We start from the raw sequence: 15648 nt of genomic DNA, 5'->3' as shown, positions 1-15648 counted from the left end.
GCGGTGGGCCGCGCGCGGCCCCTTTAAGGCGCGGCCGGGGCGGGCCCCGCGGCGCGGCCCCTTTAAGGCTTGGCCTACGTGGCAGCCGCTGGAGCCGCGGACGCGGAGCGAGGCCGGCCGCTGGGTACTTCCTGTGGAGGCCGCAGCGGGCGCGGGCGCCGACGGGCCGAGCGCCGAGGGAGTGAGCGAGCGAGCGAGGGAGCGAGGGAGCGAGCGAGCCGAGCCTCCCGCCGCCGCCATGGGCCAGAACGACCTGATGGGCACGGCCGAGGACTTCGCCGACCAGGTGCGGCCTGCGGGCCCGTCCGCCCGGGGCGGCCCCCACCACCGGCCCTCCTGTCGGGCCCCCGGCCTGGGTGTCTCCGGGGCCCCGCCCGTGCCCCGCGGAGCCGGCCCCCGGCCCCCGGGCCGCCCCGAGGCCTGGCCGGGCCCCTCCCGATGCCGGGCTCGCTCCCCCCTCCCCCAGCCGGGCCCTGCCTCCCGGCCTCGCCGCCTGCCCGGGCCGGGGCACCCCCAAACTCGGCCTCGGGGGCCCAGCCCGCCCTTGCGCCGTCTGCGCGCCGGGGCGCCCTGGGTGTGTTCCCCGGGCCCGGGCTTCGGGCGCCCGGCTCTGTGGGCCTGTCCTCCCTTCCTGATCCGGCCCGGCTCGTTCTAGACGCCGAGGGGCGCCAGCGGCTGTCTCCCCGCCTCCCGAGAAGGGGTCTGAGGCCCCGGGGTGGGATGGGGGATGCTTGGGGAGCGTCCTCGCCTTTCTGCACCGCTGGGTGGTCTCTGCACGCTTGTCCTTCCACTGGGCACTCTTAGGGGGCGGGTCCTGAACAGGGGGGTTGGTCAGACCGAGGCCTGAGGGGATCCTCCCGGTGGAAAGGGGGGCGCCCTGGTAGGCACCCCCGCTGCAGAAAGCCACGGCACTGATTCTTTGCTCTGTCCCAGACGTCTTGGGTCACGGGGTCCCTTTGACCCTTCCCTTCCATCTTCCTTCCCTGTCTGGACTCTGCCCCGCGATGAAATGAATGGATATCTGTCTGTACATACAGCTGGGGGGAGGGGGACGCCTACCTTCCTGTTCGGGAGTCCAGGAGTGTCCAGGTGGCATTCCTAGCAACAGGGAAGCGGCCCTTGAAACAGGCCACTGAGTCACTGCTAAAGGTGTTCGGAAACTAGACGGACTGAACCAGGTCCTGCCAAGGGGACAAAGCTCTCCCGCCGTCTCCTTCGACCAAGCGTGGCCCGGAGACCATGGTGGTGATTCTTCAGACGTGTGCCTTCTGCTTCTGAAAGTGTCCCGTTATGTCTACAGACTATAGGAGGAGCTGCGGCTGGCCCAGCCACCATGCTCTCTTTGGTTTACTTAATGGGTGTGTGGCTTTGTCAGAGTTAAAAGTAGTGAGCTTTAGGTTTCTGTTTTTATGGGGGTGGTTATAATTCATCATACTCCAAGGCTGGGCTCTCTGGAAGGTGTGTGTGTGAGAGAGAGAGATTTTTAAACAATAGTTAAGTGAGCTGTTTTCTAATCAGTTATTGGTGAACAAGATTTCCTGTTGTTCCCCTGACGGATGAGATCTCTCTAGTGTGGCCTCCCCATTGGGTTCTCCCAGCCCCACTTTCCTGTGAGCTGCTTATGTTATAAAACTGTGGGGCTAAAACAGTCAACTTGAAGAAATGTTTTTCCCTCAGGTCACGATTTTGTTTACAATCTAAAAATTGTATCCCTTGCAAAAACAATTTGTATAGAAAGCGCTCAAAAACCAAGCCAGCCGACATTGTCCGCTTTCGCTGACATGATTTTAGTGACCCAGTTTTGTTTCCCCAAGTAGCCGCTATCTAAGAAGACAGCTCGATTCAGCCATGGTAGCTGTGAGAGCCTCGTACACTCTCTGCAGCCCGGAAAAACCCCAGTTTTGCAAGTGAATTTCATAACTGAATCTAGATAAAATGTCTCCACTCAAGTTGCTGCCAACTATCAAATGATAAACCCTCCTCCTGCCAAAAAAAAAAAAAAAGACTATCTTTACGTAATCCTTTCTTTTTTTTTTTCTCCATGCATTTTGTTTGCTTTAAATGAAAGAAGCAGAGTCTTGGAACTGGAAAGGCCCTCGAGGGGCACACAGGATCAGCCTGTACTGGTTTCACTGCTGAGGCTCCTGGGGCCACAGCCCCGGGCAAAGCCCACAGGCAACACGCTTCTCAGGCCTGCTGTTTTTCTGTAAGAGAGCACACTGCCTAAGATCTGGAAAAACAAGGTCACATCTACCGGGCAGGGCAGGTTCCTGCAGTCAGTTTTTGAGGGCCAGAGCCCACCTTGGTGGTGACAGCTGTCCACAGACACCTCCGTGCCCTTCCGTAGGAGGGTGGGGCAGGAGCTGCTTCTGCCACCTGGCCTGGTGTGAGAGAAAGGCATGGACAGGTGACGGGGTGCAGAGCAAAAGTGATGGCTTCCTGTGGACAGAATCTGGCCAGGCTGGGCTGGTGCTTTTGTTTTTTGACATCGATCCACGTAGTGTTAAAACAGCTGCCAACAGTAAAGCTGCAGAGAGTCCGGGCTTTTAAGATGAAAATGATCTCACTTGCAGGGATTGGGGAAGTGTCACGACAGTCACTGGTGTGACCAATAAATAGAAACATGACATGCGTGGCTTTTCCAACCTCATTTTCAGAAAACAAAAGCAAAAATGAGGGACAGAAGGTCAGCCAGAAGTCAGCAGGGTCTCAGAAGGGCCGTGTGTCCCCTGAGAGCTATGACGGTAATCTGGAATCTTCGATGCTCCGGCATAGGGCCAGGCCATCCGTGCACACTGCTTGTGTCGCTCGAGGGTCCCGGGAGCTTGGGCCACAGCACTTGCATCCAGATGCAGAGAGGGAGGTCTGTGTGGCCTTGCGCGGCATGTGGTGGCCCACCACGCTGGGTCGGCGAGCTGCGACCTTCCTCCGGGCCTGCAGAGACACTAGTGCGGGTGAGTGGTCTGGCGCCCTGCGGCCAGCAGGCTCAGCTGCCTCTTTGGCATCAGGCTCCTTGCCCTGGGTGGCAGGGACAGCGTCCTCCTGCTGGAGAAAGTGCTGAGAGGGCTGTCTGCGGAAGCTGGCATTCGGAAGCCATCTGAGCCTGGGTCTGAAGGGGCCAGAGACTAATGAACTCAGCAATCCAGAATGACGCCCGTCCCCTGCAGCTGGGACTCAGGGCCAGGCTGCAGGCTATGACTCCTAAGCACATTTGCCCCAGTAAATAGGAGTGTTAGCACTTAATGGGCTGTGTCACCAAGGTGACAGATAAGCCGCATGAGGCCTTGCTTTCCGTGTGGCCTTTGGTATTTCCACCTGTCCCCTGGCAGGACAGAGCCAGTCCTGGGAGCTCACACCTCCAGGAGCTCCCTTTGGCCTCGGGTCAAGTGCTGGGGAGCAGGGCATGGCTCTGGTGGGACACTGAGCCGGGCCTCCGTAGCCCCCAGGTCTCGGGGCTGTGCCTTAACCCCGCGTGGAGCCACTGGTGTGGGTAGGGTTTGGGACAGCGCTGGGTGGCTTCTCTGTGTTCTCCGCCTGTTCCTTTGTCATCCCTCCCCCACAAGGGCTTCCGGCCTTACACCAAAAAGGAGCAGGGAGAGGGCAGAGAGGAGCCGGCTGACTCACTGCTGTCCTCTGCTCTGACCTCAGACAGGAGGTTCTGAGAAGGCACCCTGCCTCCCTACCTCTTGGGGAGCGGGGTGGAGGCGCGGGCGTGGGGGCAGGGGCAGCGGGGCTTATCCCGGAAGGCCATGAGCAGCCTGGCACTGCTCCTGTCTCAGTGGCGCTGTGTCCCACTGGCTTCGGTAGGGAAGCCAGGCCATCTCTCCAGCCCAGGGCTGATCGACACCTCTTCCTGGACATCCAGGCGCTGCGTGGCCTTACAGAGCACTCAGGGAGACTCACTGGGGGTCTGGGGGCCCTGGTGGATGTGCCCCTGTGAGTCACCGGGCTCAGGTACCAGCCCTGACTCAGCCTGATTGGCCGGAGGTCACTGGCCACAGGCTCTAATCTTCTGGGGCGTGCAGGCTCGGAGTGGCCCTGGAGAAGGGCAGCCCCAGTTCTCAGGGTGCACGGAAGCCTGACCTGCCTCTGCCTGCAAGTTCTCATAAACCAAGAGTTGCAGCCTGCTTTCCTCAAGTCCCTTTTGTCCTGAACACCCAGAGAGAGTGGGTTTCCCTGTGTTCTGTGGGAGCTGCAGATGGCTGTGTGACGTGATGGCCGTGTCCCAGAGCCACGTCCCAGGTTGGGTACAACTGCTGCTTAAATCCCTGCTGCTCGGAAACCACAGCCCCGTGTATGGAAACCTTAGCTCTGTAGGTGAGTCCTCAGATGGGGTCTTGCTTAGGACCCATATGTCACGCTGGACCGTAAGATTCCTGTGAAAGGCCTGCCCCCCAGAGGGTGACAGACCCTGTCCCTTGCCCTGCAGGCCCTGCCCACTCAGCATCTCCTTCCGGCCTTCCCATCGTGATCCTCTGTCTGGGCACAGCGTGCACTGCCCGTGACCACTGGGTGCGTGGGCCACAGTCAGCCCCTGCCCTCGGGGCCCATGGTGTGTGCAGGAGGCCAGCTTAGCGTGAGCACCGGCCGGGTGGCCTCTGGGGGCCTGCTTCAGGGGCTCCTCGGCCGTGCCAGGGGGACGCTGTCTGCAGCAGCACAGCGTGGGCCCAGGGACCGGGCGCCGAGAGCGTAGTGTGTGCAGGCGAGGCGCACATCGGGTCTGCTCTCACTCTGTCCCCCCGGCTGCCTTCCTCCGTGTTCAGTCCAAACAGGTGCTCACTAGAGGGTGGCTGGTCTCAGAGAGGCCCTGGATCGGCCTGACATATAAAACAGCCCCAAACCTAGCCCACGCCGTTGTTTAGCTGCTAAGTCACGTCCAGCTCTTTGCGACCCCATGGCTGTAGCCCACCGGGCTCCTCTGACCATGGGATTTCCCAGGCAAGAATACTGGGGTGGGTGGGTTGTCATTTCCTTCTCCAGGGGATCTTTCTAACCCAGGAATTGAACCCACGTCTCCTGCATTGGCAGGTGGATTCTTTATCACTGAGATGTGCTTAGTTGAGAGCACAGATACCTGAATTTTTGCAGTGTTTTCTAACTCAGAGATGTCTGTCTTGGCATGTCTGCACTCTGAGGAAGGAGTGAATTACCTGTCCAAAGAGAACTTCTCTCCGCCGCTCTCTAATCCCCATGACCCAGACACTCAAATTAAGAGCGCAGACGTGTCATGGAGGCTTTAAACACCGCCTCCGTCTTGAGGTTTAGGGGCCAGTGGAGGCGAGTCGGCCCCCGCCTGGGATTCACAGTCCACACTGCCCTCCCGGCAGGCTGTGCCAGCCTCATATGGCTTTCCCCAGGTTTCAACACTCTGCTGAGGCCTGTGTTGTTGCCAGGGCTCCTTGGCTGGTGGCTGGGCCTACCAGGCTGGGTGATTACCCCGTTGCTGGGTGTTTTGATTCAGGCCCTGAGGCAGAAACGGGCGGGTGTGTGGCCTCCGCTGTTCCCACAGCTCCTGATCTGAAGTGCTTCTACCCTACGTGGACTCCAGAGTTCATGTAGGTGTATTTGGGATCTCTTTTTTTTTTTTTCCTTTTAAAGACAAGGTCCATTGTCCTCTTTTTTCCTCTGCTTATTAAAGTTGGAAAGAATCTTCACGACTGTTAACCCAGTGGTCCTCACTTTGTAGGATAGTAGAGACCCCCGCCCCCACCAGAGCATTCACTCAGCTTGTCCACAGCGCGTGGCCATCGGGGTCAGAGCCAGGGTGAGAGCACCGGCCGTCAGCCTCAACCCCGGGCCCGCCTGCTCGCCTGTCTGCGCATCTCCCTCTCCCACTGGGACTCTGGTGCGATTCCGTGGGGGTCAGGGGCCAAGCAGATGCGGGCAGAAGTGACGCCTTGGGGCCCAGGCTCTGGGACCTGGAGAGGGTGGACACCTGGCTTGTCACCCCTCTGTCCTCAGGCCAGGCTGCTGTGGCCCAGAGCCCGGGGGAGGGGAGGCGTCTCTGTGCTGACTAAGCCAGAACAGACAACTAAAGGTTGGTCTACACAGCTGGCGGCTTGCTAACCATGGTGGACGGCTTTAGCAGCGCCTAGGACTTTCAGTCAGCTTTTCAAAACACCAAAGCGGAAGAAACGCTCCCAGGCACACCGTCTTCTATCTCAGCAGCAGGTTGGCAGCCTCAGAGGTTGTGACACTCAGTGTCCCTTCGAGGGGTCAGATTCATGGGTGCCCTTCGGACTCTGGCTGCTGACACACAAGTCACGTGGGCGGGCACCCGATCTTTCTCCCCAGTTCCTGCTGTTACCGGGTATCACAGGGCGTCTTTTCCTTTGTCTCTCCGCTTTGAGCGCTTGGTAAGAGAAGGTGCGTGTGGTTCACCCGAATGACACTCGCGCCTCGGTTTCGAGTTGCGTGTGTGTTTCTTAGTCAGCCATCGTAAACGGCCTGGCTGGCACGGGGCAGGAGGAAGCTGTGTCTGCAGGCATTGCTGGCTGTCACCGTGGGAGCAGGGCTGTCCCAGCAGCTCGAGGGTAGCGAGGCCAGGCAGGTTCTCACTTCGTGGATGCCCCGAGACGGACCCTGGGCACATGCCGGGGCAGCAGTTCTGCAGTGGAGAGACCCTGGGCCAGCGCGCCGCCGAGGCCCACCGAGTCTGTCATGGGCCAGCCTGGCTTCCCACGCCCTTGACTGAGGTGGGCGTGCTGTCGTGCAGCAGTTGCACATGCGATGACAGTAGTTGACACGCACACGCCGGCTGAAACGACAGAGGAGGAGGTCGGGGGCCGGATGGAGGTCTCCCTCACCTCCAGGCAGGGTGCCCGGACCGCGCCCCCGCCCCCTGGGCAGTGCTGGGAGCGGGCGACAGGCCTCCCCCCACCCCGTCCCGCCGCCCTCACTGTGGCTTTCCCGGCCTGCAGTTCCTGCGCGTCACGAAGCAGTACCTGCCGCACGTGGCACGCCTCTGCCTCATCAGCACGTTCCTGGAGGACGGCATCCGCATGTGGTTCCAGTGGAGCGAGCAGCGGGACTACATCGACACCACCTGGAACTGCGGCTACCTGCTGGCCTCCTCCTTCGTCTTCCTCAACCTGCTCGGACAGCTGAGTGAGTGGCGCCCGTGCCCCCGCGGGTCTCCCCGGCAGCGGGGTCTCCCGGGCAGCGGCCTGCGACCCGCTCCCCCCAGCAGGGCGCCAGGTGGGCCTGGGAGCAGGCCCTGCCGGCCCTCGGCTGGCTGCCCTGTTTAGTCCTGGCCGCATCGCTTTGCGGCCCTGGGCTCAGTGACCGGAGCAGGAGGTGCAGGGCACTGGGGGGCGGCCAGTGAGGAGCCGAGGCACCCCGAACCCGGGGTCTAGGAGGGTGACAGCGGCAAACAGAGAAGGGCGGGCCTGGGTCACCGGTGCGGCCACGTGGCTTCGGGCCCGGCTCCCGCGACCGTCCCGTGTCCTCGGGGCACAGGGCAGGACTGCAGCTCCCTGCAGAGCTCCTGTAACACGCCGACTCTAGCCAGGAGGGCGCGTTCTGGACCAGGGCTTTGGATAGGTAGAGGCCATCCCCGCCAGAGGCTGCTTTTGGCTTGGGGTGGGTGGCTGGGTTGCCGCGGCGCCAGCAGCCAGTGCAGGGCTGCAGCCCTGACCTCAGCCCCCTTGCAGCCGGCTGCATCCTGGTGCTGAGCAGGAACTTCGTGCAGTACGCCTGCTTTGGGCTCTTTGGCATCATCGCGCTGCAGGTGAGTGGTCTCCCTCCTCTCTCCCTGCTTAGAGCCGAGCCCCTGGGGCAGAGGCCGTGAGGACTCGGCCCCACTCCCCTTCAGCCCGCTTGTGTCTGCCTGGAACTGCTTGGGGCCGAGCTCCGGGCTTCCACCGTTGTCCACTTCCCCAAGTTCCTTGTGACAAGGCAGCAGGTCAAAGGATTCTCTACTTCACAGAGAACGCGTAGCTACTCATGAAATGTTTAGCTCACATTTCACCCGGATTGGGTTTGTCCTCCAGAACCATCTGGGCCCAGCTCTGAGGAAGCAAGGGCTTGTTGACAGGTCCGGGCCACCACCCACCCCAAGGGACGCTGAGCCCGTTGCTGAGTTTGGGGCTGTTGATGTCCCGAAAGGGTTTTGTCTGTCTGGTTATTTAGATTTCTCATGTGTGTTGGAAGAATTGCCTGATGCTGTTAATTCTGTAGAAACAAATTTGTCTGGAAACGCTGAGACTGCAGTTTGTCTTTCCTCTTCCCTCAGACGATCGCCTACAGTATTTTATGGGACTTGAAGTTTCTGATGAGGTAGGCAGCTTCTGCTTGGTGGCTAGTGTATCTCTTCGTGTCTCTAAAGTCAGTAGCTGTTGGTGGAAGTGAGTTTCTCTGGGTCAAAACCATGCTTCTTAGACTCTGTAGCGAACGTTGGTGAGGCCTTTTCCTCCCCATCCCCGAACCCCGAGAACACAGGTGAGAACCCCACGTCTCACGAGGGCTCACGGGTCCAGGGGGAGTGCTGGTCAGCAGGAGAGCCCGGTGCAGGCCCCGCAATGGGTGCAGATGTCCATGGGGGTCAGCGGGGTCCCCTTCCTGCTGGGGCCTCTGGCCCTGTCCGCCCGGCACTGGTGGGGCCGGGGGGCCTGAGCGACTGCTGTGGGGGTGTGTCCCGCAGGAACCTGGCCCTGGGAGGAGGCTTGCTGCTGCTGCTGGCTGAGTCCCGATCCGAAGGCAAGAGCATGTTCGCGGGCGTCCCCACCATGCGTGAGAGCTCCCCCAAGCAGTACATGCAGCTCGGAGGCCGAGTCCTGCTGGTCCTGATGTTCATGACGCTGCTCCACTTTGACGCCAGCTTTTTCTCGGTACGTCTCCCCGGTTGAGTCCCGACCTTCTGGAAGGGCGCTGCCCCCTCCTCTGCATGCTGCACACCGCCGAGGGGCCGTCAGATGGGACCTTGACACTGCCGAGTTCTTGGGGCCAGGAAGCTGCCCTGGCCTTGCCGCAGGGCCCCTCCAGCTGGGGATGCAGGCTCCCAGCGCGCACACCTGCAGCTTCCAGGCACGCCCGCCTGCAGCGGGCACTGTCTGCACACGGGGGGTCGGGGCTGCAGAGTCGAAGGCTTCATCCTTGGCCCTAGGAGCTCATAGAGCCGGGGCCCTGGCTGGGCAGGGTCCCCAGGAGGGCTCTTGGCACTGGGGGCAGGGAGTGGTTGGTCCTGAGCAGCTCCGGGGAGTGTGGTCCCAGGGTCAGCCGTGAGTGAGTCCCGCTAATAACCCTGCCTGTGAACTGCAGACCTCTCTCCGTCCCGAGTTACTCCACCCTGGCGCGAGGCCCGCAGGGACGCGGGCAGCTGGAACCGGCCTGCACATCAAACAGGACACGTCTCTTCTTCACGTTCATTCTCATTCCATACCTTTCGACCTATGCAGATCCTCCAGAACATCGTGGGCACGGCTCTGATGATTTTGGTGGCCATCGGCTTTAAAACCAAGCTGGCCGCCTTGACTCTTGTCGTCTGGCTGTTTGCCATCAACGTGTACTTCAATGCCTTCTGGACCATTCCCGTCTATAAGCCCATGCACGACTTTCTCAAGTACGACTTCTTCCAGACCATGTCGGTGATCGGAGGCTTGCTCCTGGTGGTGGCCCTGGGCCCCGGGGGTGTGTCCATGGACGAGAAGAAGAAAGAATGGTAACGGAGTCCTCCCTGCCTGGCTGGGACCCGCGGCCGTCGAGGACTGGTTCAGGGTGGATTTGAGTAACTGCCAGCATCTCCTGTACCCTCTTTCCTTCCCTCCCTTGGTAAAGGCACAGATGTTTTGAGAACTTTATTTGCAGACACCTGATCGTTAATGGCTAAACCTGCTAAGGACCCACAGCCTGGCACCTGACTATGTGGAGCCGGCCGGCCCAGGCCAGCGCCCCCGCCCCAGGGCAGGGCCTGGCTTGTTGGAGTGAGCATCTTGCTTGGCTGTGGCCTGTCAGCCCAACTTTTTTTTTTTCTTTTTTGGGGTGGGGGACCTTGAAGCTGTACTGTGAGCAGATACATTTGTGTATCATTCAAAGCAGTCTCCCTTTTTTTTTTTTTTTTGAAGTTTACCTTTTTAGCTAACTACTCAATGATCTGGGGTGGCCCAGCCCAACATCACACTGGTTCAGGCCCGCACCAGTGCCTTCCCCGTGGGCTCCGCCCTGCGCTGTGATCCTCTTATAGGGCCGGTGAGAGCGTGTAGAGAAACCCCAGACCCCAAGAATAAGGCAGTATTAGAGCAGCAGCCAAAACTGCGGTTTACGGCCAGGGCGTTCCTCAGAGAAGTGGCTGGGGTCGGTGCGGTTTCCGCAGGGTGCTGCCTGGGAGCGCAAGGGGCTCACAGTTGGGGACGAGGCCCTCAAAGGCCGCCTGGAGCCCGCAGGGGCCGGAACCCAGGCCTGGCAGCATGTGTGGGCCTTATTGGTGCCCGCATGCCCAGATGGGGAGCAGCCGCCACTGCAGGCAGGGCTGGACCGGAGCAGGTGCTCAGACCAGTTACCTCAGGCCGACCTGTCCCAGAGCCGCAGCCGGCGCCCACTGCCCAGCGCCCCTGGCCCACTCGCTCCCTGCCCTCACGAGGCCGCTGCTTGCTCAGATTGTCTATTTGCTATGCTGAATGCAGCCCCAGTTACTTTTTACGATCTGTGATGCCTTACCGATTGGATCTTGATCCTGTATTTAAAGTTTTCTAACATTGCCTTATACTGTGTTTCTCTTCTTGGGGGTGGGGCCGTGAGCTCTTCTCGCTGTTCTTCACTCGTCCACCTGGTAGCAGAGGCCATGAGGTGACGGCAACCCCTATGCCGCCCCGGGTCCTCCTGGGGCCAGGCCCTCCGAGGTCTCACAAGACTTGCCTTGGAGCGGGCCCCATCTTCTCTGGATTCATCTGCTAGGGGTGCGAGCCTGACCCAAGGGCCTTTCCTGGGGCTTCTGGGGCCCATCCTGAACCCAGATCCACATGGACCTTCGTGTTGAGCCAGGGTGAGGGGAGCAACCCCCACCCCGACCCACTCAAGCCCCTGGCCAGCTTCACAGGGCAGGGGGAGGCTGGCTCTTACTCACTGGAGCTGCTAGAACCTTCCCTACAGTCTGGACCCAGCTAACCTGAGGGGAGCCATTGCCACCTTTCCAGCACCACCCATGTGCCCCCACCCACCCCTAGGCCCCCACTACAGAGGTTCCTTATAGCCCACCCCCAGGAGCCCACTTCCCTACTCCCCAAGTATTTACAAGGATGGAGGGCTTTCTACTTCCGTCCCTGGGGTGCTCCCACGTGAAGGGGGTTCTGACTCTGTCTCAGTCTAGGCAGGGTGGTCTCTCTCAGCGCACCCCCACCCAATTACCCCAGCCTCCCGGCCCCAGGGAACAGCCCACTTGGCTAGGCCGCAGCTGCTCTGTGGCTGTTTTTGGCAGAGTACAGTTTCTGGTTTGTACAAACTGAGACTGACCCCTGGTGGTCCCCAGTCCACCTCCCCTGTCCCTGAGTGGGCTAGTGCTCGGGGCAGGGGTAGACGCTTATGTAAGAAGAAAAGGACCTATTAAATTGGTTTTAGCAAAAAGAATTTCTGAAAAAAAAAACAAACTTTTTTTTGCTCTCTGTGGGAAATAGGTATAAATCTCATGCTGTATTTTATATCTTAGTTGTGTTTGAAAACATTTTGATTTTTGGAGACACGTCAAAATAAATAATGGCATTTGTTGTATGCAGTGTGGTCCTCTGGTGTCCTCCAGCCAGGTGGGGCCTGGCCAGGGCTCTTCGCCAGAGACCACGTCCAGACGGAGGTCTTCCTTCGGGGTCCCTGCTGCTCCCTGGGTGTGGGGTCAGACCCTAGCCGTGCAGGCAGGGGCAGCAAACGAGGAGTGCGTGGAGCAGGTCTTGGGAACTGGATCAGCGGGGACCCTGGCGGGCAGCTTCCGAAGACTTTCAGAATTCTCTCAAGATGTGTTTTACCCCAGCGACCTTTCATCAACCTGACTGTTTAAAAGAGCTGAAGCTCTTAGGTTTGCGGTGGTGATTTTTGAACTTCTTTTTCAAGGAGCTGGACCGCTTCTGTGGCACAAACGGAGAATTCCCGTCAGCGGGAGCATTCGGACGCAATACCGGGGTGCTGTGAGCCTGCCTCCCAACCCCAGCCTGCAGGGAGGAAGGGGCTTTGGTGGGAACCCCTTGGCAGCTTTCTGCCTGCGGCTTCCGTGACGACTTGGCCGGAGTTAAAAGGCAGCACTCGGACCCCAACCGCACAGCCCTGCCCCGCCCTCTACCAGCCCAGTGCTACGTCACTGACGGAACTTCTTTCCTGCCCCAGTCTCAGAGGTTCCGGGGGCTGTGATCGAGTCCCTTCCTCGAGGTTCCTGCGCAGCGCTCTGGCCGCCCTGCCTTAGACCGCGGGCCCTGAGCCTGCTCCCTGCAGCCCCTTCTGCGTAGGCGCAAACCAGGAAGCAGCCCCGCCCCGACCGGGTAGCCCCGCCAGCGCGTCTTGTATACTGCTGGCTTGAAATTTCAGCTTTTAAAAAAAAGGTATCTGATTTTTTTCTAAAGAAGCTGAAACCCACGGCTATAGGAAGCTGCTGCTGCGCCCGCAGCCCGAGGGCCAGAACTACCTTCCTGCGCTTGAGGACGCGCTCCTGGCCCGCTTCCAGGGCCCTGCTGTCTTCAGGGCCCGGCTCTCGGGGGCACCTCGGCTTCTCATCCTCGTCCTCGGTCAGAAAGTCGTCAGTACTATCCCCAGGCCCAGTCGCTTCTGGGTCCTTCTTGGCGAACAGCTCTGCTGCAGGGGTAGAGGTTGGGGCTGTCTGAGGTCAAGTGCACCACCTGTGCCCAGGGGTCAGCCAGGCGTAGGACCAGAGGCGGACACGCAGCGGGAGGGAGCTGCTTGTGGATGGAACCCGCGGGGGCAGCTGTGACCGAATCCCAAGGACGGGTGGGCGGCGCTTACGTGGGTACAGGTCTGTCATGCTGTCGTCACTGTCGCTCGGGGCGGCGCCGTCATCACTGGACGGGGGCTCCCAAAAGGCTTCTCTAGGACGTGGCGGCCCGTCACCGTCCTGCTGGTCTTCCCTCCTCCTCCTCTTGTGCAGGAGGCAGGCCGGCACGAACTCCACGCCCCGCTCCTGACACTCCTCATCTGCGAGACAGTAAGCTGCCTGGCTCCCTCGCACCTCCCCACCGTCCTCCGGCACACAGCTGGGCTCAGCCAGGCCCTGCCACCCTCCTCCCCAGGGAAACATCAGGAGAGCCTTCAGCTCGGCTCCTCCTGGGAGAGCAGCCAGGTACGTGGGGGTGCAGGCCAGGGACAGGACAGTGGAGACCGAACGGGCCTGGAGCGCCCATTCCATCGGCTCCAGCCAGTTTCCAGGAAGCTGTGCCTGGGAGAGTGCCAAGCAGGCACAGGAAGCCACGCCAGCCTGCCACCCGGAGACTGAAGTCCCCTTGAGCACAGCAGCTAGGACCCCTCCCTGGATGGTGCGCTCCATAAAGTCCCGGCTCTAAGCCTCCAGCGCACTCCCATCCAAAGCTGCCAAGACCCTCTGTGGTCTTGTCCCCACCTGCCTTTCTAAGCCCACCTTGCCTGGTGGCACAGTGTCCTACAGAACCACCCCCCCCAGCCAAGCCGAGCACTCTCCCCACAGCCCCTCAAGTCCTGTCTGAAGAGAAACCCTCAGAGAGCCGCCTGTGTCAGGCAGGCCCACTGGGCTCAGCACCACCTTCTTCAGAGCACTTGACCTCACCTGCGCCGCTCTGGAGTCCGCTGCCCGCCCTGCGCTGCCTCTACCATCGCCCTCTCCTCACCGTGCTGGGACTGGGCCTGGTGCACCCACCAAGGGCCACCAAAGGCTGACCGGGCTGCCGTTTCTGCCTTCTAGGGCTGCTGGCCTGGGGAGAGCACACAAGCACCCAGACACCCACGTCCCCCGAGGCTACTTACACTTCCGCAGCGCCCTCTGGTACCGCTGGCCCTGGGTGTGCCTCAGCACGTGCTCCGGGGACTTGTTGATGTGTCTCAGGGTGAGTTTGCAGAACAGCTGGTGCCTAAGGGAGAGTTCACAAGCCAGAGTCTAGACCCACAGCTCTCTACCATGACCACGTCTTAGAATCACCACCAGAGAGTATGATGGGGGAGGTCTGCCATGTGGCTTAGGCATCAGGATTCTTCCAAGCTTCCAAGCAACTGCAGCCTGCCACTCCTCCAGACAGCCTCACCGTCCACCCAGCAAACAGGTGCAGACAGCCTGGCCAGCCTTCCCAAACTGCTCCGGCAGGAGAGGCATGTGGACCACTGCTTCACAAAGCGCTGGACAGTGGGACTGTCTGCCACCCCCTTCATCTTGACTACTACTGTCAACCGTGCCCTCTCGGCTAAATCAAAGCTCTCCTTTAAACGAAAGAAGGAAAACGAACACTTTCAGAACCTCAGATGACAAACCACAAGTGTGCCAACCCTCTACGAAGCACACAGGCCCGGGTGGCAAACCTCGTGTTTCCAAAAAGAAAACGAAATATCAACTTCAGATATGCAGATGGTACCACTGTAATGCACTACCACCCAGCAGTCATGTATGAATGTGAGACTTGGACCATAAAGAAAGCTGAGTGTGGAGGAACTGATGCTTTTGAATTGTGATGCTCAAGAAGACCTTTGAGAGTCCCTTCTACAGCACAATCAAACCAGTCACTTCTAAAGGAAATCAACCCTGAATATTCACTGGAAGGGCTGATGCTGAAGCTGAAGTTCCAATACTTTGGCCACCTGATGCAAAGAGCCGACTCAGTGGAAAAGACCCTTAAATTGGGAAAGATTCAGAGCAAGGGGAGAAGGGGATGACAGAGGATGAGATGGTTAGCTAGCATCACCGATTCCATGGACATGAATTTGAGCAAACTCCAGGAGATGGTGAAGGACAGAAAAGCCCGGTGCACTGCAGCTCACGGGGTCGCAAAGAGTCGGACACGACTGAGCGACTGAACACACACACATACAGACATGAGCGAGACGGGGGCCTCACTTGGGGTCCTAGGTGACTCACAGCTCCAGAACTCCCACCTGCATCTCAGGTCTCCTATCAGACGGGAGGGTGGGCGCTGCCAGACTGGCCGCATCTCTGAGGAGCGCTCACTCTGCGCAGAGGGGTCGGGGCTCCGGAGTCTACCCAGTCCCGGCCAGACTCAGCACTAGGAACTGTCCCTCCCCGGGCCTCCCCGGCAGTGCCCGGCCGCCCCGCCCCGGTCTGGCCACGTACGGGTTCTTGGTGCTGGGCACGATGTGCGGCTCAAACTCGGCGTAGTCGAAAGCCGGGGAGGCGCGGACCAGCCGCTGGTACTTCTTGCCGCGGGTGTAGACCTGGAGCTCGGGCAGGCGACACGGCAGCTCGTGGCCGGTCAGAGCGCACCGCACCTGCGGGCGGGAGCGCGGCGCGGTCACGGGGTCCGGGCGCTGGGGGTCTCGGGGCCCGCCGTGGGGTTCCCGCACCCCACCCCCGCCCCGCTCCCACCTTGCAGGCGCCGGGCTCCAGCCGCAGGCTCGGGTGCTCGCGCAGAAAGGCGCGCACGTCTGCCGGCAGCTCGCTCATGGCTCGGCGCGCGGAGCTGGGCACCGACCTTCGCCGGAACCACGTGGGCCGGGGGCGGGGCCGGGGGCGGGGCCGAACGGCGC

At 60.4% G+C, this 15648-nt stretch overlaps 2 protein-coding genes across 3 annotated transcripts; one reads left to right on the top strand and one right to left on the bottom strand.

The window, feature by feature from the left end:
* Positions 1 to 83: 83 nt before the first annotated feature.
* On the top strand, positions 84 to 11700 carry SURF4 (surfeit 4). Of its 2 annotated transcripts, none has more exons than XM_070799623.1 (6): positions 84 to 286; positions 6921 to 7107; positions 7653 to 7729; positions 8234 to 8277; positions 8642 to 8828; positions 9396 to 11700. In XM_070799623.1, the coding sequence occupies exons 1-6, from the start codon at positions 239 to 241 to the stop codon at positions 9660 to 9662; spliced, it is 810 nt and encodes a 269-aa protein (XP_070655724.1). In that variant the 5' UTR covers positions 84 to 238; the 3' UTR covers positions 9663 to 11700. The 2 variants fall into 2 exon arrangements, with proteins under 2 accessions (XP_070655724.1, XP_070655725.1); XM_070799624.1 differs by lacking the exon at positions 84 to 286 and adding an exon at positions 3783 to 6366.
* Positions 11604 to 15637, bottom strand: SURF2 (surfeit 2). Its single transcript, XM_019969588.2, has 6 exons — positions 15488 to 15637; positions 15236 to 15390; positions 13924 to 14027; positions 12934 to 13122; positions 12599 to 12765; positions 11604 to 12047 (listed from the first exon to the last, which is right to left on the bottom strand). The coding sequence occupies exons 1-6, from the start codon at positions 15563 to 15565 to the stop codon at positions 11964 to 11966; spliced, it is 777 nt and encodes a 258-aa protein (XP_019825147.2). The 5' UTR covers positions 15566 to 15637; the 3' UTR covers positions 11604 to 11963.
* Positions 15638 to 15648: the final 11 nt, after the last annotated feature.

The sequence above is a fragment of the Bos indicus genome, chromosome 11 (assembly GCF_029378745.1).
Source record: "Bos indicus isolate NIAB-ARS_2022 breed Sahiwal x Tharparkar chromosome 11, NIAB-ARS_B.indTharparkar_mat_pri_1.0, whole genome shotgun sequence".
Lineage (NCBI taxonomy): Eukaryota > Metazoa > Chordata > Mammalia > Artiodactyla > Bovidae > Bos > Bos indicus.
This window is presented reverse-complemented; position numbering and strand designations above follow the sequence as displayed.